Source organism: Lycorma delicatula, chromosome 7 (assembly GCF_047948215.1).
Source record: "Lycorma delicatula isolate Av1 chromosome 7, ASM4794821v1, whole genome shotgun sequence".
Classification (NCBI taxonomy): Eukaryota; Metazoa; Arthropoda; class Insecta; order Hemiptera; family Fulgoridae; genus Lycorma; species Lycorma delicatula.
Window position 1 is genome coordinate 31,398,026 of NC_134461.1, and position 23,796 is coordinate 31,421,821.

A 23,796-nucleotide genomic window follows, 5' to 3' on the forward strand; every position below is an offset into this window, starting at 1 on the left:
CTGTGGAATCAGGATAAACGTCATGAAGGAATGTTCCAGGCAGTGGATATTTTCCCATCCTTTAATAGATCGTGTTATCGTATCCAGGATAGATTCATAATGTTACGTTCAAATATATATATTATAACAAGCTGTTACAGTTATACAGATACAGTTACAGTAACTTTGAGAACAGGATTAGACATTCATAAGGAGAACGCCCACCAATATCGAAAACTGTATGGCGTGTTGAAATATTTAATTGAACCAACAAACGTTTTAATTATGACTCTACTAGTGTTATTTCTAGGCTTATTAATGAAAGAAATGTTCTATTGAATTAAATAGGTATAAAATTAAAGCGATTTCAAAAATATTTTAAATTGGGTTTTCATTTTAGTTGAACGATCTATGTAAAATGCAGGTTTGGTTTTCGATTAAGAGCTAGTAAGACAGCTACCACTTACGTGAGCGAAACATAAAATAAAATAAAAAAATTATAAAAATAATAATAATCATATCTATCTACGAAAGCTAGACCTAGGACAATTTAAAATAAGATTATGCGAAGCCAATGGAACCAGGTTAAAACAAGTTAAAACTAGTTTAACTACAAGCTTGATTCGCACTTACCCACCGTGACGGTATATCACGAAACTTTACGACCACGACACGAAGATAAGGAAAAAAATGATAAGGCAACATGGCATCAGATATTCTGAATTACAGTAATGTTTTTATTTATTTAATTTTTTCATCACCGTTGTTTATGTGTTATTATTCAGACAGCTGATGCGTAATAATAATTCATAGCAGACCGCAGCGGTATTTATGTAATTGAACGTTTCAAGTAGGGTTTTACCACTGTTTATAAAAGTCACGGTGCAGTTGCATTCGGTCTTGCAGGCATTGTGCATCGAGCAGGTTTATCATTAAAACGTAACAGCGGTTAAAAACATAACAGCGAAGAAACAAACGGATTGTTCATTTTTTGTGATGAAAAATCGCTTCACCCGCTCGCTCATAAGAAATAAAATAATGTCATTGTAGGAATGGAATTAGAAGTCAAGCCGCTAGTATTATAGATTGGTAACAGAAGGAGCAGTTAAATAGTTGTTTCGAGGCAGGGGTTCCTCGACAACTATATACCGTTAACGTGCAGTGCGGCCGAGCCGACACTGGCCACGCCACTCACCGATCATTATAGTGCGGTCGGTGGCCTGTAGGTGCGCTGTTGCTTAATGCAACTATGCGAACTTTTATCGGTCGCATCGTCGCCGATGCTGCACAATGTCCTCGCCGCATCGCACTTGACAACTAACTGGCCGGCTGAATATTCATTCTGACCGTACCGTATTAAAGAAACAATAAAGGAGACTAGGTCAGTCGTTCCCATCTACATCATTCTTTAAAAAAAAAGACCCGTTAAAATAGAATCTACTTCATTAAACTTAGTCGTTGTTAAATCGGACTATACGTACCAACGTTTCTTTAAATAGTCTCGACTACCATCAATTAATTGGAAAATATAGTTTTAAAATTTGTTCACAACGTTCACTTCATTAATTACTTTTAATATTTACCGTTATAGAATAATTAATTAAGTTATAATTTAAATCTGGTCTTTGTTTAATAGTCTATCTGAGAATTATTCTACACAAATAATTTTTTTTCAGGAACTATTATTTTTTTATACTGTACACTGTGTTTTTAAAAATAATTGAAATACATATAGGTAACGTTATCGAGCCAATATTTATTTAAAATTTTCGTAACTGTTTATTGTTCTGTCAGTTTTTTAACTACTCACCATCAAAAAAAGTTATGGTATGTAAATGTATAGGTGGTTGGTAATTAGGTGCACGTTTGAGTAGTTAATAAATTAATGAATAAAGTAAATTATTTATTAATAATAATTATATAGTTCAATTAATTAAATGAACGTATATTTGTTTTTTTTAAATTTGATTTAGTATATATATATATATATATATATATATAAAATAAAACACCCAACACAAAAAAAAACTAAAGTTATAAATAAAAAATATAATATTAAAAACGGTAAAAATTTAACATTTGATGAGGAATAACAAAAAAGACCCTTACATTATATTTACAAAGTATGAAGTGACTTGAAAACTTAACGATAGAAACTTCTACAAAATATTTACTTTAGAAGAAATACAATTGACTCCACAATCATATGTAATGAATACAATCTGGATTAGTAAATACTACTCATCTGGATAAAAAGTTATTTTTTATCTGTTTGATGTCAATATTCCTTGGTATTTGATTACTATAGATGTAATATTATTTTAGATCATTTTCATAGCAGTTATTTAAACTTGCATTCAAAATATTTTTAAACAGAAACGTCTAGATATTTAACTGGAAAATGTTTTATTAACATACACAAAGTAAAAAAATATATTTAAAAATTATTTGAAGAAAAAAATTTAATCACATATTTTCTATGAATTTATAATAGGTCAAAATCAGTTATATGCCCACGATGCTTCTGTAGTTAGTTCTTAGATGGCACCACTGAAACGCTATATTGAAGTAAGAAAACAAATAAATAAAATTATAAATATAATCTAACCAAACTTAACGTAAGCTCATTTCGCTTGCTAATCGAAGTTAGCGAGCGTAAATTAAGTTTGGTTATATCACATTTATAATTTTATTTATTTATTTTCTTGTTTCAATATAGCATTTCAGTGGTGTCATCTAAGAACTAAGTAACTAACAGAATCATTTTGAGCACATAACAGATTTTGAACTTATTAGGATGAAAAAATGTAAATTAAAAATACTTATTCCAGCACCATAAAGAGATTTCGCACTTAGTATCTCATTTTTATTTAATTAATTTTTAATTTTATCAACATGGATATTTCTCACATTTTGCATTTCTGTGAACAAATCATTTTTATGGGCAGGCAATTTTTATACTCCTAAGAGTTATATTAAATAAAAGTAAAGCTAAATAAAATAAAACTTTTATACGTAACAAATTAATCATCATTGACCAGAATTTGAACTAGCGTTTTCCAAATGAAAGATTGAGAAGCTACTATTCCGTAGCATCTTATTTTATGTTTTATATATTTTTTATAAGTTCTTCTTAGACAATCTTAGTTAATTGTTTGTTTTTTACAGGACGAGTTGCATTTGAAAAATTAACTGAATTGGATTATAGAGGAAACACATATTTTACTCTTAAAAATTTATCATTATATGAGTGCCAAGGATGGTGTAGAGAAGAACCAGACTGCCAAGCTGCATCATTCAGGTAAATATTTTTAGATATTCCTTACAAAATTATTTTAATATTGATAAAAAAGAGTGAAAATAATTGAATTTAAAGGGAATTATTGTGTTATATATAACTAAAATAACTTAGATCTTTAAAAAAAAATAAATGTAGCTTATATTTTTATAAGCAATGTTTTAAAATTTTATTTGTAGTTAACAACACAAACAAGGCAATCAAGTTTTATTGATCAGCTTTTCCTTGTCATAGTTAACAATGAGACCACTCAAAAAGGTTTTTTTTAACAAAAAATAATGTGGAATCATTAGACCTTAAAACCACCGAACCACCTAAGTGTTTTGCTCCATAAGTATTACAGTGTGGTAAAATCTTTCTGTATTTTATTCAGGCTCTAATTATACTAAATGTATGATTGACATTTGAGTTAAATTTAAAAAAAGAATATATAAAAAAAATATATTTTTGTTTTTATATTATGAATTAAAATTAGGTAATTTAACATTTCAATAACTTGTAGTAAAAGAAGTATTATGATTGCAAAACATTTTGGTTTTCAGATTTCAATGGAAATATCCACTTTGACTATCCCTGAATGCATTTCGACTAATTTCGGCGTGATGTCTGTATATACAAATGTATCTCGCATAACTCAAAAACAATTGGCTGTAGGATGTTGAAATTTTGTATTTAGGACAGTTATAATATCGAGTTGTGCACTTCCCCTTTTGATTGAACCAAAAGTGAAAAAAAATCCAAAATTTTGGATTTTGGACTTTTTCTTAACTGAAGTTTTCATAAGTAGTACTTATTTTTATTGGTTTCAGAATTATAGCCAAATAAAATTTTAATTAATGAAATATTTGGATCTTAAGAGAGGAAGGCACATCAGTTCGAATCAGACTTCATCTCCTTTTTTTTTAATTTAAATATATTGATTTATTAATAATTGTTAATCTCTCATTGCAAACAAATTTTTACAATGAATAATAATTCAATAATAAAAACAACAAAAAAAATATGAAAAAATAACATAAGTTTTTAATGAAATATAATTTTATGTACTTTTCATTTTTTTTTTAAATGTGTAAATGTAATTTAATAGGTGTACAAGGAAGTCATGAGTTGTCCACATCAGATTTTTTGTTTTACATTATTTATCCCAGCCTTTTTTATGATTGTAGGTAGATTCATGAAAGCTCCTGAGGAACAAGTGTGCTACCAGGAACAATTTCCTTGATAGCAATGAAGGTTAATATATATAGTGTGACCATTTTATCATGCACATCATGATACTATTCACTATAATTCCACTACGGACTATAATGCATACATTTCATTTGATTTGATTACCAGTTGTACATAGCTGTACAACTGGTAATGTCTTACTGCAAGTGTTGGAAATGACCACCACTTTCCAGTAGGGAGTTCTGAACCCTTTGTACCATATTTTTTGATACGGATATCAGTGCTAATGGAATTCATGTCTTTCTCTTACTTTTGGTTACTTAGTGTCAGTGTACTCAGTACAAATGATGTGCATAATAAATGATCTCTACAAACAATCAATCTCTGGCTATGGTGAATAGAATAAACATTTTACTTTTAGAACTGTAGAAGGAAATAGGAAACCACTTCATTTCTCACTTTTCTTTGAAAATCAGGATTTTTGTTATGAGTGAAAACAATTATGCCCTAATTTGTTATTTTAAGTGACTTTTTTCTCATGTTAGATCATCTACTGCCACATGAAAGTATGCCAAATGGTGCACAAAATTTACATGTATCATTTACATTAATTTTCACAGCACTAATGCACTGAAAAAATTTAGAGCATGATTCTAATTTTTAGTTTATTAAATAGAACAGCAAAATACTTTTAATGTAATTCTAACTCTGAAAACAGCATAATTAATCATACTAATGTCTTTAGGCTATGAGAAAGGACCTTTTTATCCTTCCTTTGACATTTTTAATAAATTATTGAACCGATTAAAATTTTTTCTTACAAATTTATTTAAAATAAATTAAATTTTTATTCTTTTATTGAAACAACTTTCTTCATAAACGCTTGTCTATGAATGTTCAAAAAATATTAATAGTTGCAGAAAATTTAGATTTTAATATATTTCCATTTAACGTGTATGTGTATTCCTAAATAATTTTTTAATGCCTTCTGAATTGATTTATTTTGTAGTTATTATGTACATTTAATGTCTTCAAGTATTTAATTTAATAATACATACATCATATATTTATATTTTAAATTATTAATATGAAATTTAACCTCATATATATATATATATATATATATATATATATATGTTTTTTTTTTTTTTTTGTAATGTTGCTGTGATCATTATTGTTTCCCCTTGATCCATCCAGTTAAATATTGGGCAGTTCCTTTTGTTTATTTATAGACCGTTATACCTATTTTCATTCCTGATGTAATTTATAATGTAATAATCAACATAAAGATTTATTTATGTGTAAAATAATGAAAAACACCTTTTTTTAATTCATAAGACCATTTTAAAAATCTAGAATACCTAAACATTATTTTATTTTCGAAGTAACATATTTTATTTCATTTTTTACAGTTGAAACTAATAAACAGATTATAAAAAAGAAGACATTTCACATCTTCCCCGCAATCCTGTAATTAAATTGTATCATCTATTGTTCAAAAAAAAATTTGTAAAACTTTAATACAGAATTTTTATGACTGTGGGAATTAGGATGTTGATCAAATCTCTCAAGATGCTTCTTTCAATAACAAATCACAGTTATTCTGCACTTTTTTTCCTTCCCACTTACTAGGACTACAATCAGCCTCTAAATTGTCTCCCCCTCCCACATTGATGTCCATTAGTTATTATTATTCATATAATTTATTGAGCAGTAAATTCATTCAGGCAGTTTCAGTGATAGTTCTAAAAACAATAATTTTATTGATATTGGATGAAATACATTCCAAGTAGATGTTTGACAGATTAAATGATTAACTGGCAATCTATTTACCTTCTGTTCATTAATGTTTATTAGCATCTAATGCCTTCTGTACAAATTTATGGCATCCATAATATTATTATTATGTGAATAGTTTTTTTCTTTTTTATTATTTATTGGGATGAAGTGGAATCTAATTTTTTAAATTGAGCTTTTGTTTTAATTGCTTTTTTTGTTAATATTTAATTTAATATTTAATATTTAGTTGTTAATATTTGGTCATATATGTTATTTTATTTACTCAGCTTCTTATTTACAGAGCTTCATAAGTAGCAACAAATAATAATCTAATAAACCTAATAATTGTAAAATAAAAAGATAAAACATTAACAATTTTTTTTTTTTAAACATTAACAATATATTTTTAATCTAGTCAAATATATTACACTAACGTATGATACATGCTTTTATGTATGTCTTTTTTTATATTTCAGTTTCGTATTAAATCCTTTAACGCCTGTACAAGAAACATTATGTCAATTACAAAATGAATCATCAGCAAATAATCCAGCTGCTACACCTCAGAGATCTGTTAATTTATATTATATGGTCAAATTACAAATCAGATCAGGTAATGTTTTATTCAAAAGATTTAAAATAACTTTTAAAATACTATTTAACTTAGTGTTATACTGAAAATTTCCATTTGCACATTTATGTTAATACTGTTTTCTAAACATGAATATAATATAAATAAATTATGCTTTATTTTTACTCTTCTCATAAGTATTTTGATACATTTAATTAAAAATGTTTATAACTTTATCTCAAACATAAATAGATTGATTTTATGTAACTTTGACTTTCATACTCATTTCTAAAATAGCCTATTTTTTTCTTAAAAAAAATTTACAAAAGTTCAGAAGTGTAAAATATGTGATACCACCTTAAAATTTCTCATGAACACTATTCAATACTTAATATTCAATCATATTTCAGGGAAGTGGTAAATAAATAATTGGCAAAAAAATTCTTTAAACTGATTTTTTAATAGAATATTTAATTTTGATATTTAATATCAAATTCATTTCTAATAAGTTATGTTTCATCAAAATTATAAAGCAAAAAGAGTTCAGTACATAAGCTGACTAGCAGATAAACATTTTATTATGTATCAGATTTCATTATTTAACAATATTATAAAAGGTTTCTCATTATAAAGTCATTTAATAATCCTAAGGGAAATCGCTACCATAAGGAACAGCTCTAGCCATATCCCATTACTACATACAGTAGAAAGGAAGTCTTTCTTCCCGGAACATTTCTTCTACAATTTCAACTGATGGTAGGCTGGTTATAGATGGAGCCCTCAGCTATTAACTAGATAAAAACTGGAAATTCACCCCACCTTAACAGGAAGAATGAAATGTATCCAGTGACTTAGCAGTTATTAATATAATGTTGCCAGCAAAATGAAATGTAAAATTAATTTTTCCTTTTTGATATTAACCTCATTATAAATAATATCCTGTGGGTCATATTCTAAAAAAATTCAGATTTAAGGATGGGAAATTAAAAAAAAAATAATCGTATTTTATCAATAAATCACCCAAAAATCAAAATTCCTTTATAATGTAACATTAAAGGTTTAGAAGAATTTTTAAATTTACTTCAAACGTTTTGTTGTAATACAATTTGAATAGTTCAGGGTACTTTTTTGTTTTACACCCCCACACTTTTTTTTTGCATTTTTTCACATAAAAATGATTTAATATAGCATGTTTTATAACAATTGATGAGTAAAGCACACTAAGATGTTGTTTTGTATTGGTATTTAAAACATATTAACATATTAGGTCAAGATTAGTGAGTGAAATGAGCATAGGTTAATGTCAAGTGAAGCAATAACAAATAGGAAAAACCTGAGAGAGGTATTTGTGCTGATCATTTATTAAAAAACCCAAAAAAAAGTAGCGGTCCACGAATGATGGTAGAAATAAACAAGTCATCACTTTCAAAAAGAAAGCACAATAGAGGCAGAATTCTACCAAATCAGTTGGTATTTGGAGAAATTCGCCTTAAGAAATTATAAATATAATCAAACCAAACTTAACCTATGCTTGCTAACGTTGACTAATTAATAGTAATGTTTTGATTATTTAAAATAACCGGTATAAAAACAGCATGTTAGTGTGTTTTCTCTAATGTATTATTCATCAGTTCTTATAAAACATGCTATGTTAAGTAAATTTATGTGAAAAAAGTGGGGGACGTAAAATGAAAAAGTACTGAGTTCAGGTGCTACTTAATTTTTTTAAGACATATAATAAAGCTTTTTTATTTAACATGAAAAAAACACAAAAACTTATGAAAATAGTTAATAACTTTCTTTTAAATTATGTCGAAATCATTCTTCCTGAACAAGTTTTTAGAGCTTACTTAATGCATTTTTTTCATTAATAAATTTAACTTATGTTTAATTTACCAGTCCTAAAGTGGTTAGAAAAAATCCAAAAGTATATCTGATTATATGTGAATCAGATATAACACAAGAAAGTTTTTAAATAATTTAAATTTTACTACCTTAAAAAAGTATTGCAATAAAAGAATCATTCGTATGATTTTATAACATTCAAGATTAATTATTTTGAAAGTGCTAATTTTGGACTGGAATAAATGTTTGGCAAAAAAATATTTTGTTACTTCAAAATAACTTATGAACTTTATTTTTTTTCTGTTTTTATTTATTATTTTTTTAATGAAAAAAAAAGATAATATACTGGTACCAGAAAAGACAGCTGCATTTAAAGAATTCTTTTTCGATATGACAACTGTCAGTCAGTATATTATAATGACTGTTTATCAACAAAAGATAATATGAGGGTATAGCAGTGGATACAAACAAAAAATCAGCAATGTGAACACTGACAGCTGTAGTTCTAGAGCACTTTATAACTTAAACATGTCATAAGTTTATTTAATGTTACTAGTCATAATCATGTAGTTATTTCGGCTTATTATCCATAATTATATTGTATATTATTAGATATGTCCATTAGTACAAAATGTATGAATTTAAATATACCTGTGTACAAAAACATTAAAAAACGGTGATTATCAGAGATATTTTAAAACGTACATTAGTACTTGAAATATGTTTATAACACATAAACAATGTATGTTATGCCACCTCCATCGTGAGAGTCTCCTGTATTCTATAAAATAGTTTTAAAAATAATTTTCATTTTTACAGGTCTAAAAGAACCCGAAAACCATAGGAAAATACTGGAGAGCATATTTAAACCAATAAGTTTTACAAATATTTTAAGTCTGTGGGCAGAAATATTATTTTTCCTTCATAGTTTTGAAAGTTAAATATCCAATCATACACCTCCAATCTTTTATTATTATATTATGTCACTTTATTAAGAATATAATACAATCGATCAATTCCCTATACAACTTCCTATAGGCAGTATCGTAAGAAAGGGGTATACTGATGTTGGAACATCATTGTGGTGTACCCCTTTTTGGGAGAAATAAAAAATTGTTCTTTCACATAAAACTTTTCTGACCTACATTTTATTTTAACAAAAAAAATGTAACCTAAATTATAAAAATCAGATGCATGAAAATGGCCCTTTCTTTTGGATATCAATAGGCAAACGGTGACAAAATAAGTCACTAAAAATCTATTCCATGAAAAAAAGTTAAATATTTGATGTGAAAACCATAATTTTTGTTTCTTATCAATGTAAACATTGAAATTCATGTGCACTTTTCATAACATTGTGATGTAGCCAACTGCTGTGGCAGTGGACTCCATTCTTGCAGTCCTGCTACAATACAAAATCAAACTTCCAGTACTGAAAAATTTATGAGTAAATCCCTGTTAATATGTAAGTAATGACAGCCTTTTTCTTTTTTTTTTTTTTTTAAAAACTGAGATACCTAACTTATCACTGATACCATATCAGTAGTAGATCACTAATTTCAATTAAATTTAACAAATTACATTTTATAATGAAACTGGTCAGTAAATTGAAAATTAAAGTAAAATTCAAAACAGATTTGTCAATCATAATTGACTGTGCAAAGATTAGCAGTACCAAAATTAATTGCACAAGATTATCAGTGTTTTAAGTACTCTTTACAAGGATACTAGATATTACTGACTGATTATTGTCTACGACTTAATACATTTTGCATTTTTCAAAATATTTTTATTACTGTATTTAAAAAAAAAAATGCAATAAACCTAAGACAAAGTAAATTTGATCAGCACATTTTCCATAAAAAGTAGTTAATCTTTAAAACTACATAATTATTATCTAAGCAGTTTTATAAAACATTTAATTCAGTAATAGAAAGAGAGTAAAAAATTTAATCAGTTCAATCATTAAGCAATTCCTTTAAAGATAATGATTTTTCAAATGACAAAACTTAAAGCTGTACTAGCAATCATTTCATTATTAAAAATTTTATTAGTATAGTTTTACATACGTCATTTCACCTAACTAACAAGGAATTCTCTACAAATTTTGTAAATGCTGGAAAATAGATTTAGCTGTAACTGCATCACAAACATATAAGATAAGGTGAAATGCCCTAAGGTTGAGTTAAAACAGAACAGCACCATTCTTAGTAAAATAATCTAGACCAATTATCAAAGAATGAAAATGAGTGTAGTTAAGAAAACAGTCTACTGGAAATTTTTTCCTTGACTATAAAAAAAGTACATTAAGTTATCAAGTTTCCTTTGTAGAAATTAAATTCTGTTAAATTGAATCACTTAGTTAAGAATACATTAGATAATTAAAACTATAAGTACAATTAAAACCCTCTTTAACAAGATCAAACATAACCAAAAGTAATCTGATAAACAAAGATATGGGTAATCGATTAATAATTTGGATAAGATTAATTACTATTTAATAATAAACTGGATGATCTGACTGAAGATGATATAAGATGATGTAAAATTAATCTATTTTACACTTTTCTTTATAAAATTGAACCTTTTTTAACAACAATAGTATGACTATACTTTTACAACCAATTACAAACTTTGCCACTGTCTACACTTGTCACCGATGAACAAGAATTATTAGAAACATGATCCCTCTTTTGTCATGTACAGTTGTAAGCTACACTTACGTCAAAATCCCCATAATTCAAAACAACTGGTTTTGCAGCAGCTTTCATAGACTCTTTGGTCAGGTATTCTGCACTTTTCTTTTTAAGTTCCATATACTTATTATTATTATTACAGGGGAAAACACAGATTCATTATACAGCATAATGTTCGGTCTGCAATAAAACCACTGCCTACACATCTCAATCTGTAAAAAAAACTTACATGTCTCAAAAACTTCACTGTTTTTATATTTTTCTGAATGCTTGCTAGCTTTACATTTCTTACTGTCAGCAGTTAACTTACAAACTAAGCCATTCCGAGCACTCAAAATTTCTGACAAAATTATGTCCCCCCTTGACAGTTTACAACTAAAATTATTTTACTCATATATGTGATATTTTCATACTTCACATCAAAATTGTCAAGTTCTTTTTTCAGATAAACTTGGAGGAGTAGAAACATCTTGTCTTTTTTTACAATATTTACAATGTCAGCAGCAACTACAGAATATGTCCTGTAATGCTGATACTTTATTCTTCAATTTTTTAAATGCCCTTTAGGTTTTGTTATCGTATCGTAATTACTTTGTGAAAAAATATAACAAAGAACTGTTGCACAGCAAACAGCCTAATAGTCACTTTCCAAAACATTAACACAAACAAAATCTAAATCACACATGTACTTCAACACCTTCAACACTTCAACCTTATAGAAGAACATATAACCTTACCAGCAAATCAAGCTCTACAAAACAAAACTAACCACAGCCTTCTAGGTCTTGGCATAATTTGTTTTAAAATCAAAGTTTTCTGTAAATTTTAAATTTCAAATTAGCAAACTAATGAATCAAGAATACACTCAAACTAATTAGAATTGTTATTTATTTTAATAATAATTATGGCGATCTTGGCAGAATTTTCTGCTAAGATCATCATAATGTTTTTATTTTGAGTAAATTTAGCCACCTTTCCATAGGATAAAAGAATAAAGGAGGAGGATTGGCAAGGCAGTGGCCAACCACCCATAAAACCTGACAGGAAAATTCCAGTGGCAAAAATGTTCTCCACATCGGGAGAACATTCTCCTTTGGAATCACCAAGGATCAAACACGAATGAATGGCAAACAAGAACAGTCTTACCTTAATTTTTTTTTATAGATGTTGTTTTATTTCTAGTCCCTCTTTATGTATGGTTACAAATGAACTATACAATCTTTGTAAAAAAAAATTAAATTTTGCATTCTACATAGTTTCTGCTCTTTATGAAAAAAATATATATTTAAAAGTTCATCCAAAAATCAGGATTAATGAAATCCAGTTATACAGGGGTTTATCAAAAGAGAATGTAATAATTGATTAGATAATTGGTATATTAATTTACAGCCTTTAATGAAAAAAATTTAATAAATATCAAGTAATAGAATATTAGTTCTATTATTTAATATTTATTAATTTTTTTATATTAATAGAGTATTACCTCTATTATTTGACACTTATTACATTTTTTATCTGATACCTTTTGAATAGGTTGGTAAAAATAATTTTTTTTAATATTAATGTTATATTGTTGCAGACAATGTGTGCTTGAGGCCATGGGCTTTTGAAAGAGTTCCTAATAAAATGATCAGAGGTTTAGACAATGCACTAATTTATACATCTACAAAAGAAGCTTGTCTTGCAGCCTGTTTAAATGAGGTTAGATGCGATTAATCTTTTCTTTTCATTACTTTGTGTAAATTTGAGTTACTTATTAAAAAAACATATATGCATCATAACTTAGTTATAAAAAAAATTTTTATGAGTCGTCATGAATTTATTAAATTTTTATTTCAATAGTTACATTACATTTCAGCAACTTTCAGAAGAATCTAGACAATTTTTTTTTTTTGGATACTTTCACATGCTGTAAATTGTTCCAGGAATGGTTAAGGTTATTCCTTATAAACTCTGAACCTATTCTTAAGTTACTGTTTAATTTCTGGAAGAAAAGTGATTTTTGTTGTATCATACATTTAAGTTGTTCAATCCAGTGTCGATGATTATTAACCTTACTCTTCCCATTTAGGTAAAAATACCCCGATTCAGAGGAATTATGACATGAACACTTATTCCTGGAGATGAATATGTATTTTCTTGAAGAAAACTTTTTCTTCACCCACCACCCTTTTCCTTACCCTTTACTTTTCCTTCTCCAGTTTTAGGTTTGAGGCTGTAGATCTGATTCTGGTAGTTTAATGCTGGAGATTATGCATCATTGTGCATCCTTGGTGTTATTTGGCAGCGGACTTCTGTGGATCAACTTGGGAAACGTTTACAGTCTGATGGCTGTATAATAAGCCTAAAACTGAAGTGCCTATTTCATAAAGCCAGGGGATTTCTAATCTTTCCTAAAATACAGATATTCAAATAAATGTTTTCAGAGTGATACAGTTATTTCTTGAGAAAAAAATATTTGAGGAAATACAGTAATTTTTAAAAGACATTTTCAATTTTTCTTACTATATACAATTCGTTCATTACAATTAGCTACTGATCCACTGATTGCATAGTGTGAACTGAACTATTCTTAGATTTTCTGTTCGCCAATATGCTGGTAATTGAGATTAGTTTTCGTAGTAATTTAAATGAATACTCAAAATGTATGTTTTTTCATAAAATTCTGATGTATATTTTCATTGAATCTATTTTTAATTACTATTTTATAGTTAGTTATATGTTAAGTTATGTAATAAAACAGTAAAATATCTAAATGCATGCAGATAAACTGTTTTATTTATAATAATTTCTAATACGGAATTTTCTTGATTATATTTTAGCATCGATTCACATGTCGTTCAGTTGAATACAACTACGTTACGTTACAATGTCACCTCAGTGATTCTGATCGTCGTACTACTGGCCAATATGTTCAATTTGTTGATGCTCAAGGAGTTGATTATTTTGAAAATTTATGTTTGAAAGGTTAGTTTATACTACCATGAAGTTTGCTATTTCTTTTTTATCATTATTAAGATAAATATTTTATATTTTTATTTAGTAATCCAATAGAATTTAAGTATTTGGATCTCTCTAATGATAACTTATTAATTGACAAAAATGTTTATATTGTTTAATTGCTATTTACAGTATTAATGATAATTATTAGACTAATTATTAATGTGTTTAGTTATATTAATTTTATAAATATTATTATAATTATTTTTATTACAGGTAATCAAGCTTGTAAAGCAAATAGAGTATATCAGATACCACGAATTGGTGTCGCAGATGATAAAGTTGCACAGTACGCCAGCTTACATTATTATGTTGACAAAGAATTGCAGGTAAATATTAGTAGTGATTTAAGAACCATTCATCTAGAAACTTGTAAATTCAAATCCTGGTCAAGCATGGCATTTTTATGTATTACAATGTCAATACCTCAATTTTTTTTAGAGGATTGGCATTACGGAGTGTGTAATAAATCCCTATTGCCTAATCTCAGAAAAGCTGGAGGAAAGTTGGCATTGAAAAACTGTATATAAGTACTGATAAGAGCCAAATCATCATTACATTTTGATCAGAAAATGTGTCACAAACATAAATCTTAGCTCGTAACATTGCTAGATCTATATAGCGCTTTCATCCTTAAACATCTTTGATGCTAAGTAGTATGTAACATTCCTAATAATGATTATATTTTACTTTCACCAGTAATTAAAATTTCATAAGTTTTATTTTTTTTTTCAGTCTTCCTAAAACATGCAGTAAAATTTATTTTTTTTTTACACTTAAAAGTTCCCTTTTTGCAAAACAAGCATATTTAACATTTGTGAGGATATTTTTTTACCTGTATTAAACATAGTTTTTTAAAAACAATTTGTGAGCAAGCTGCAAAATGAATTATTTCTCCTATCACAGTTTATCACAATTTCCTATTCCTAAAAATGTTTAATTTTATATTTTTGACCAGTGGTAACTAAAAATAACAACAAATACTGAGAAAATGAACAAAAAAGCTCATAATGATATTCATTTGCAAATTGTAAGTGATAGACAAAATATTAGCTGAATTTTATTCTCTAATGTAAGAAAAACTGATCTCCCCTATTCTTTAAACTCAGATAAAATTTGTAAATAAAACAGCACCACATTTTGTTTTCAAAGTTTATTTTATAAAATTTTAAAAGAAAAGTCTGAAAAATCTTTTTAGTTTCACTGTTTATTTAATCAATTTTACTTACTATTTTACTCCTTTTAGTTTATTTACTGTATTACAATTACCTAAAAATCATTTAATAATAATAAAAAAAAAAACAAAAAAAAACAAATACAGGTAGGCATTTGTTAAATAGTTAATACATACTTTACTGAGAGGAGCATATGAATATCATTGTATGGGCTACATGTTATATCAGTTACGATGTACAACATGTTTCATAACAAAGAATGTCTGATAAATCAGGGTAAAGTTGCATTTAACACAGCAAAACCATGTCATCTGAGCCATCTTATTGGCTTAGTAAGTACTACCCCAGTAAAAAAATTATTAGACCAAATCATATTCCTGTTTAATTGTTAATACCATTTTTATTATATTAATATTAAAAAATAAAAGTTTAGTAAATTGACAAACATTACATCTCATTATTAGGGTGTTAAAACCAAGAAACGAACTTGGAAAATATTTTAGTTGGTGTTGAAAGTTGTATAAACTTTATGAATAAACCTTTTTTTCTTAATGCCATTCTTAGTAAAAAGATTTCATACAGTACATGATGAAGAAATTCATTAAATCAATGAAATTGCAAAATGTCTATTATAACTTACGCTTGGGTTTTACCAAATGTAATTAAATTGATATAACTTAAATTATAAAAACCGAGGGTAATTGAAGCATCTTTTCATTAGTTTCATTTATAAAAAAACTTTGCCCCATTCTATATAATATTTAAATATTTAACAAGAGGATTTTTTCCAAACAGTCTTTCTTCAAAATACAAAATAGTTAAATACAGAAATAATGACAAATTTTATTGTGAAGTATGCAAACTCAAAGATGCAACATAAGTGAGAAAACAAAATATTACTTTTTCATTAAGAGGTGGTTTGCTCCAAATAGAAATTTTTTATTATTAAAAAGAAACTTTTAAAGACCGCTACTGCCTAGCATTAAAATTAGATTAAGATAAACGTAGTGGTATCTTTAGACTATCAAGTTAGATGATGTTCAGGCATTTTTTTTTACAGAGATGGAACAAAATATTTAGGTTAAGATAAAGGTACTGGTATTCTGGTTCAGCCAGTTTTTGACATGACTAGCCAAAAAGGAGTGAAATATATTAGGGTGTATGTATGTTTGTTCCATCATAGCAGCACAACGACTGAACCAATTTAGTTGTATGACCCAGCATTGGAATCCTTACATTACCAGAAGTGTCATATGCTATATATTTAAATAAATAAAAAAAAAAAAATTATACTATATACTCAACTGCCCAAAAAGGAGTGTAATGTATTTAAGGTGTATGTATGTAAGTAATGTAAAGTATGTGAGTAATTAACTCAGCGTCAAATAATGGGCAGGCAGGAGTAGGTTTCGTGATGAACAAGAAGATAGGGAGGAGAGTGGAGTATTTCAAGACGCATAGCGATAGAATCATTGTAATAAGGATAAAATCAAAACCTAAACCGACAACGATTGTTAACGTCTATATGCCTACAAGCGCCCATGATGATGATGAGGTAGAGTGTGTATACGAAGAGATTGATGAAGCAATTAAACACGTAAAAGGAGATGAAAATTTAATAATAGTTGGAGATTGGAATGCAAGCATTGGAAAAGGCAAGGAAGGAAATATAGTGGGTCAATACGGGCTGGGCAAAAGGAATGAAAGAGAGGACCGACTTATAGAGTTTTGCACGAAGTATAATTTAGTAATTGCCAACACCCAATTTAAAAATCATAATAGAAGAATATACACTTGGAAAAAGCCAGGCAATACTGCAAGGTATCAGATAGATTATATCATGATTAAGCAAAGATTTAGAAATCAACTCGTTGACTGCAAAACTTACCCTGGAGCAGACATTGATAGCGACCATAATTTGGTGATAATGAAATGTAGATTGGGGTTTAAAAACCTGAAGAAAAGGTGTCAGATGAATCGGTGGAATTTAGAGAAGCTTGAGGAAGAGGAGGTAAAGAAGATTTTTGAGGAGGACATCGAAAGAGGTCTGAGTAAAAAAGATAAGGTAGAAAATGTAGAAGAAGAATGGGAGAATGTTAAAAAGGGAATTCTTAAATCAGCAGAAGCAAACTTAGGCGGAATAAAGAGAACTGGTAGAAAACCTTGGGTTTCAGACGATATATTGCAGCTGATGGATGAACGTAGAAAATATAAGAATGCTAGTGATGAAGAAAGTAAAAGGAACTATCGGCAATTAAGAAATGCTATAAACAGGAAGTGCAAACTGGTGAAAGAAGAGTGGATTAAAGAAAAGTGTTCAGAAGTGGAAAGAGAAATGAACATTGGTAAAATAGACGGAGCATACAGGAAAGTTAAGGAAAATTTTGGGGTACATAAATTAAAATGTAATAATGTGTTAAACAAAGATGGTACACCAATATATAATACGAAAGGTAAAGTCGATAGATGGGTGGAATATATTGAAGAGTTATACGGAGGAAATGAATTAGAAAATGGTGTTATAGAGGAAGAAGAGGAAGTTGAGGAGGATGAAATGGGAGAAACAATACTGAGATCTGAATTTAAGAGAGCATTAAAAGATTTAAATGGCAGAAAGGCTCCTGGAATAGACGGAATACCTGTAGAATTACTGCGCAGTGCAGGTGAGGAAGCGATTGATAGATTATACAAACTGGTGTGTAATATTTATGAAAAAGGGGAATTTTCGTCAGACTTCAAAAAAAGTGTTATAGTAATGATACCAAAGAAAGCAGGGGCAGATAAATGTGAAGAATACAGAACAATTAGTTTAACTAGTCATGCATCAAAAATCTTAACTAGAATTCTATACAGAAGAATTGAGAGGAGAGTGGAAGAAGTGTTAGGAGAAGACCAATTTGGTTTCAGGAAAAGTATAGGGACAAGGGAAGCAATTTTAGGCCTCAGATTAATAGTAGAAGGAAGATTAAAGAAAAAAAAACCATCATACTTGGCGTTTATAGACCTAGAAAAGGCATTCGATAACGTAGACTGGAATAAAATGTTCAGTATTTTAAAAAAATTAGGGTTCAAATACAGAGATAGCAGAACAATTGCTAACATGTACAGGAACCAAACAGCAACAGTAACAATTGAAGAACGTAAGAAAGAAGCCGTAATAAGAAAGAGAGTCCGACAAGGATGTTCCCTATCTCCGTTACTTTTTAATCTTTACATGGAACTAGCAGTTAATGATGTTAAAGAACAATTTAGATTCGGAGTAACAGTACAAGGTGAAAAGATAAAGATGCTACGACTTGCTGATGATATAGTAATTCTAGCCGAGAATAAAAAGGATTTAGAAGAAACAGTGAACGGCATAGATGAAGTCCTACGCAAGAACTATCGCATGAAAATAAACAAGAACAAAACAAAAGTAATGAAATGTAGTAGAAATAACAAAGATGGACCACTTAATGTGAAAATACGAGGAGAAAAGATTATGGAGGTAGAAGAATTTTGTTATTTGGGAAGTAGAATTACTAAAGATGGACGAAGCAGGAGCGATATAAAATGCTGAATAGCACAAGCTAAACGAGCCTTCAGTAAGAAATATAATTTGTTTACATCATAAATTAATTTAAATGTCAGGGAAAGATTTTTGAAAGTGTATGTTTGGAGTGTCGCTTTATATGGAAGTGAAACTTGGACAATCAGAGTATCTGAGATAAAAAGATTAGAAACTTTTGAAATGTGGTGCTATAGGAGAATGTTAAAAATCAGATTGGTGGATAAAGTGACAAATGAAGAGGTATTGCAGCAAATAGATGAAGAAATAAGCATTTGGAAAAATATAGTTAAAAGAAGAGACGGACTTATAGGCCACATACTAAGGCATCCTGGAATAGTCGCTTTAATATTGGACGGACAGGTAGAAGGGAAAAATTGTGTAGGCAGGCCACGTTTGGAATATGTAAAACAAATTATTAGAGATGTAGGATGTAGAGGGTATACTGAAATGAAATGACTAGCACTAGATAGGGAATCTTGGAGAGCTGCATCAAACCAGTCAAATGACTGAAGACAGAAAAAAATGTATGTATATGTTTGTTTGTTTGTTACAAAATAGTCACCCGCACGCTCTTTAATTATCCTGTATTAGTAATTATTCTACATTGAAGAGCAATGTTTGCCGGCAATGGTTTTTTTGGCAGTTGTGTTTTTCATTCTTAATATTTATCTCTTGTTAGCAGATATGGAACAAATCAACAGACAAAAAACCTAAAGTAAATTGAGAATATTTCTCTTGACACAAACACACACACACACACACACATAAACACACATAAACACACACATATATATATATATATACATACACACACAAAACTATCTATTGCATTTTAAATGTATAGATAACCCATATTTCATCTACAATGTTTAGTAGATATTTCATCTCATATATAATTGAAGTATAAAGTTGTAGTAAAATTTATAAATAGAAAAGTTTTTAAAAACTCAATGACAACAAATTAAAGTCAAAAATGATAAAAACTTTACTGCTTTTACTCTTTGTTGAGCATTTTCAGATACTCAGCTTAAAATAGCAAATACATTCTAATCATTCATCCTTTAAGAAGAAAAGAAATACTAAGATGATAGAAATTTGATTATAATTATATAAAATAAATCTTACTAAATGCCAGTATATAATTTGTTGCCTTTTTTACTAATTTAGGTTGACAAAACCAAATGTAACCAAATGGTTGAATAATTTTAAAACAGAAAGTAACATGAGATAAATTTTTTAAATTATATATTTCATATTAAGGAATGTAATATACATTTGTGTATTAAGTGATTATCTGTAAATTTACTTATTCATTTTTTCCTATGTTTAATTTAGGTAACGAGTGAAGGTGCATGTAAACTAGCTTGTGAAATAGAAAATGAATTTTTATGCCGATCATTTGTCTACAAAGGTCCACCAATTGGTACACAATACAATTGTCAGCTTTTCCATCTTGATCATAAAACTCTTCCTGATGGTCCAAGTACATTTCTTAACGCTGAACGACCTCTAATTGATGACGGTCAGCGAGTCGGATCTTATTATGAAAATTATTGTGAGAGTAAGTTACCTTAACATTATTGCAAGGTAAATGTTTACCTGCATATTAGAAATTTTTGTTTTATGAAATATTTTTTATATAATTTTTATATTTTAAAAGATTTGATTTTTATATTTTCTGGCAATAGTTGACCGAAATTGAAGATTATGGTATGGTTCATGTCTTAATGTAGAAAGCAAGTAAATAAGTATTATAAATAAGTATTATTTTATCTAAACTTGAACATTAGGTTACATGATAAATGTATTAAATTTACTGATTATTATGTAATGCCTTTATCATCTCAATAATATTGTTCTTAATAACTAAACTAAACTCCTGGATTAGATTTCTTTAAGTTTTAAAATTTTTAAAGCAAATTCAAGGATTTATGATAATTAGGGAAAAAAATCCATGCAATAGTTATGCAGTGCACTAGCAAAAGGCTACTGCTGAAAATGTTTCATTATGAAACAATGATGCCAACAGCTCTTTTCGATTATATATGCTTATAAGAATGTAAAATGATTATGAAAGAAACATTTTGCTCATTTTACGATTGAAGTATTAGAACAATTTAATGTCTAATCAGAATAGCTGGCATTCATATGTAGCGATTTTATGGTGCGACACAGTATATGCATTTCTCAGATAAAATAATTATAAAACAAGATTAAATCAATAAACTCTTATTTATTGATTAATTTACATTTATAAGATAATCTCAAAATATTTTAATAATTATTTGTGATATGATTCACAACAGTCAAAGTTATTGTAACTTTGGTTTTACAAAATTCTCCTTCAGTTCTGTAAAATTATATAGAATTAATTTATACAAAGTAAATTTTCAGAAAAAATTTTATTGTTCATAAAATTCTTTGATAAATTTATTTCTAAGAGTTTTCATAGTTTTCATTTTCAAATTTATAAATAACGTAAATTATGGTTGTTCATTATAATATATTTCAATAAATTGTTGTTTCTTTTTACAGAGTCACTTAATACTGGAAACGAGCATTTGCCAGTTGTGTTTGATACTACAGATGATCCATCAATCAATAACTTAACTAGATCAGATATTAACTGTGATAAAACTGGAACTTGTTATGATGGTAAATATTTAAAATTTATTAACAAAAAAATTTAACTATTGTTAGTTTCATTTATTACTTGATTTACTTTACCTTATACAGAAATCCTACAGATTTCTTCACTTCCTGCATCGTTGAACCTAATGACATCTTTTTTCCCAGTTTTTCTTTACAAGATTGTACATCTTGTATTGCTTCCTGAATCCCCTGCAATGGTCCTATATGGGCAAACTTTTTTTCTGTCAATAGGATAACTCAGAAATGCTGTTTGGGACCAACTGTCTTCCATTATTCTCTTCTTGTGTGTTTATTCCAATTGAAAAACCAAAATTTGTATTAATTAATTTTTCATTGCTTTTTAAATTAATAATGATACAATTAAGTTTAAAAGTATGAATTTATTAAAATAAGTAAAAATCTAGCAATATTGATAAAAACTCAATTTTCATTTCAAGACTTTTGTGACAAGGAAGTGGACTGCATGAAAAATGGGTATACTCATTTTTAGTCAAGAAGTGCCTATAATAACTATTTTTATTTTTTGCCTTACCAAATAGGCTTATTTTTAAATGTAAATTAAACTTCAGCAGAAATAATTATTGAAGAAATTTCTGTATGTCAAAACCTGTAACTATTAGCCATATCAAATAGTAAATGGAACAAATGTTATATAATCAGCTGATAAATTCAATATATCTCAGATGTAACTGAATTGCTTTTTAGTTTGAACAAATTTTTAATAAATTTTCTTTATAATTCTTCATCATATCATTTCAATTACTATCTAAAAGTATGTTGGTAATTATTATTAATCATCAGGCACAAGCTGCATCAGAATCTGATCTTTTATTTGGGCAAGTGTTGTAATAAATTAATTACACCTGATTATATTACATAAATTAATTAACATGGTTTTACCATAAATAGTCACATATTGCTGTCTAACTGTAAAAAATATGTTACAGATGGCTTTCAAAGGTAAAAACGTTGTTTTTTCTATAGTTAATATTACCAGAAGCTATACATATAATTTTTACGAGACATTTATTTATTTAAATAATGGATTTGTATCTATTTTGTATAAAATGTAATCAATAGAAATTGTCATTCATGTTTTACTATTTTTCTTTAATTTTAACCTTTTTATTGGCTAGTTTATATTACTATCAGTTATTTTGTACTAGACAATGAAACAATTCACGTTGCCTAACTTGTTATTTTTATTTTTTAATGTTTTAAAATAAATTCTGTTTTATATTTATTGTTTATTTATTTCTAAGACAATATTATTCTCTTGTTTCAGTATCTGTTCATTGTAAAGACACTCGCATTGCAGTTCAAGTGCGTACAAATAAACCATTTAATGGTCGTATTTATGCTTTAGGACGTTCAGAAACTTGTAATATTGATGTATTAAATAGCGATTTATTTAGACTGGATCTTACAATGAGCGGACAAGATTGCAATACTCAATCTGTTGTAAGTAATAGTATTTCTTTAAATTATTTATAATTAAAAATATTAATTGTTATTTTAAAGTATTAATCTTTATTTAATTTGAATGGACTAAGTGAGTACCTCGTAAATTAAAAAGAATGGATAATTTGGAAGAAATGGAATACAGTGATGATATACATCATTTTGAAAATAGAAGAAAAGCATTTGTATTATAACCATTGAAAATTGAAAATACGTGAAATAAAACTTAATTAATAATAAAAACAAATGCACAAATTAAAAAAAAAAAATGCTAGTGTTAAGAACAAATTACTCATACTTCTAATTTAATACTGTTATGATATATATCTTAAATTCTCTTCTAATATTAAAAGAGAAGGATTTCTATCTTTGAAAACATAAATTAGACATCATTTTCAGACATAGACATATCTAAGTCTATCCTTGAGAGGATGAATAGAAAGAAATTTTCTTATTAAAAGGATTATCAGGTATGAGGGGCGGTTTGAAAAGTAACCTCCATTTGGCTATAAATAAAAAACCTGCATAGATAAAAATATTTTATTTTATATAATTTAAAACTACAGCTTTTAACTATTTTTTGACATAGTTACCATTTAAATTCAAGCATTTGTCGTAGC

At 27.7% G+C, this 23,796-nt stretch overlaps 1 protein-coding gene across 1 annotated transcript in view; it reads left to right on the forward strand.

Moving 5' to 3' along the window:
• Positions 1 to 682: 682 nt before the first annotated feature.
• The window catches only part of tyn (trynity), a 36,152-nt gene continuing 13,038 nt past the window's right edge, over positions 683 to 23,796 (forward strand). The window contains exons 1-9 of the mRNA XM_075371389.1: positions 683 to 707; positions 3,148 to 3,280; positions 6,703 to 6,839; positions 12,918 to 13,039; positions 14,161 to 14,305; positions 14,555 to 14,667; positions 20,399 to 20,624; positions 21,599 to 21,718; positions 23,001 to 23,176. Of these exons, the coding sequence (XP_075227504.1) occupies positions 683 to 707; positions 3,148 to 3,280; positions 6,703 to 6,839; positions 12,918 to 13,039; positions 14,161 to 14,305; positions 14,555 to 14,667; positions 20,399 to 20,624; positions 21,599 to 21,718; positions 23,001 to 23,176 (1,197 nt within the window). The remainder of the gene's footprint in view (positions 708 to 3,147; positions 3,281 to 6,702; positions 6,840 to 12,917; positions 13,040 to 14,160; positions 14,306 to 14,554; positions 14,668 to 20,398; positions 20,625 to 21,598; positions 21,719 to 23,000; positions 23,177 to 23,796) is intronic.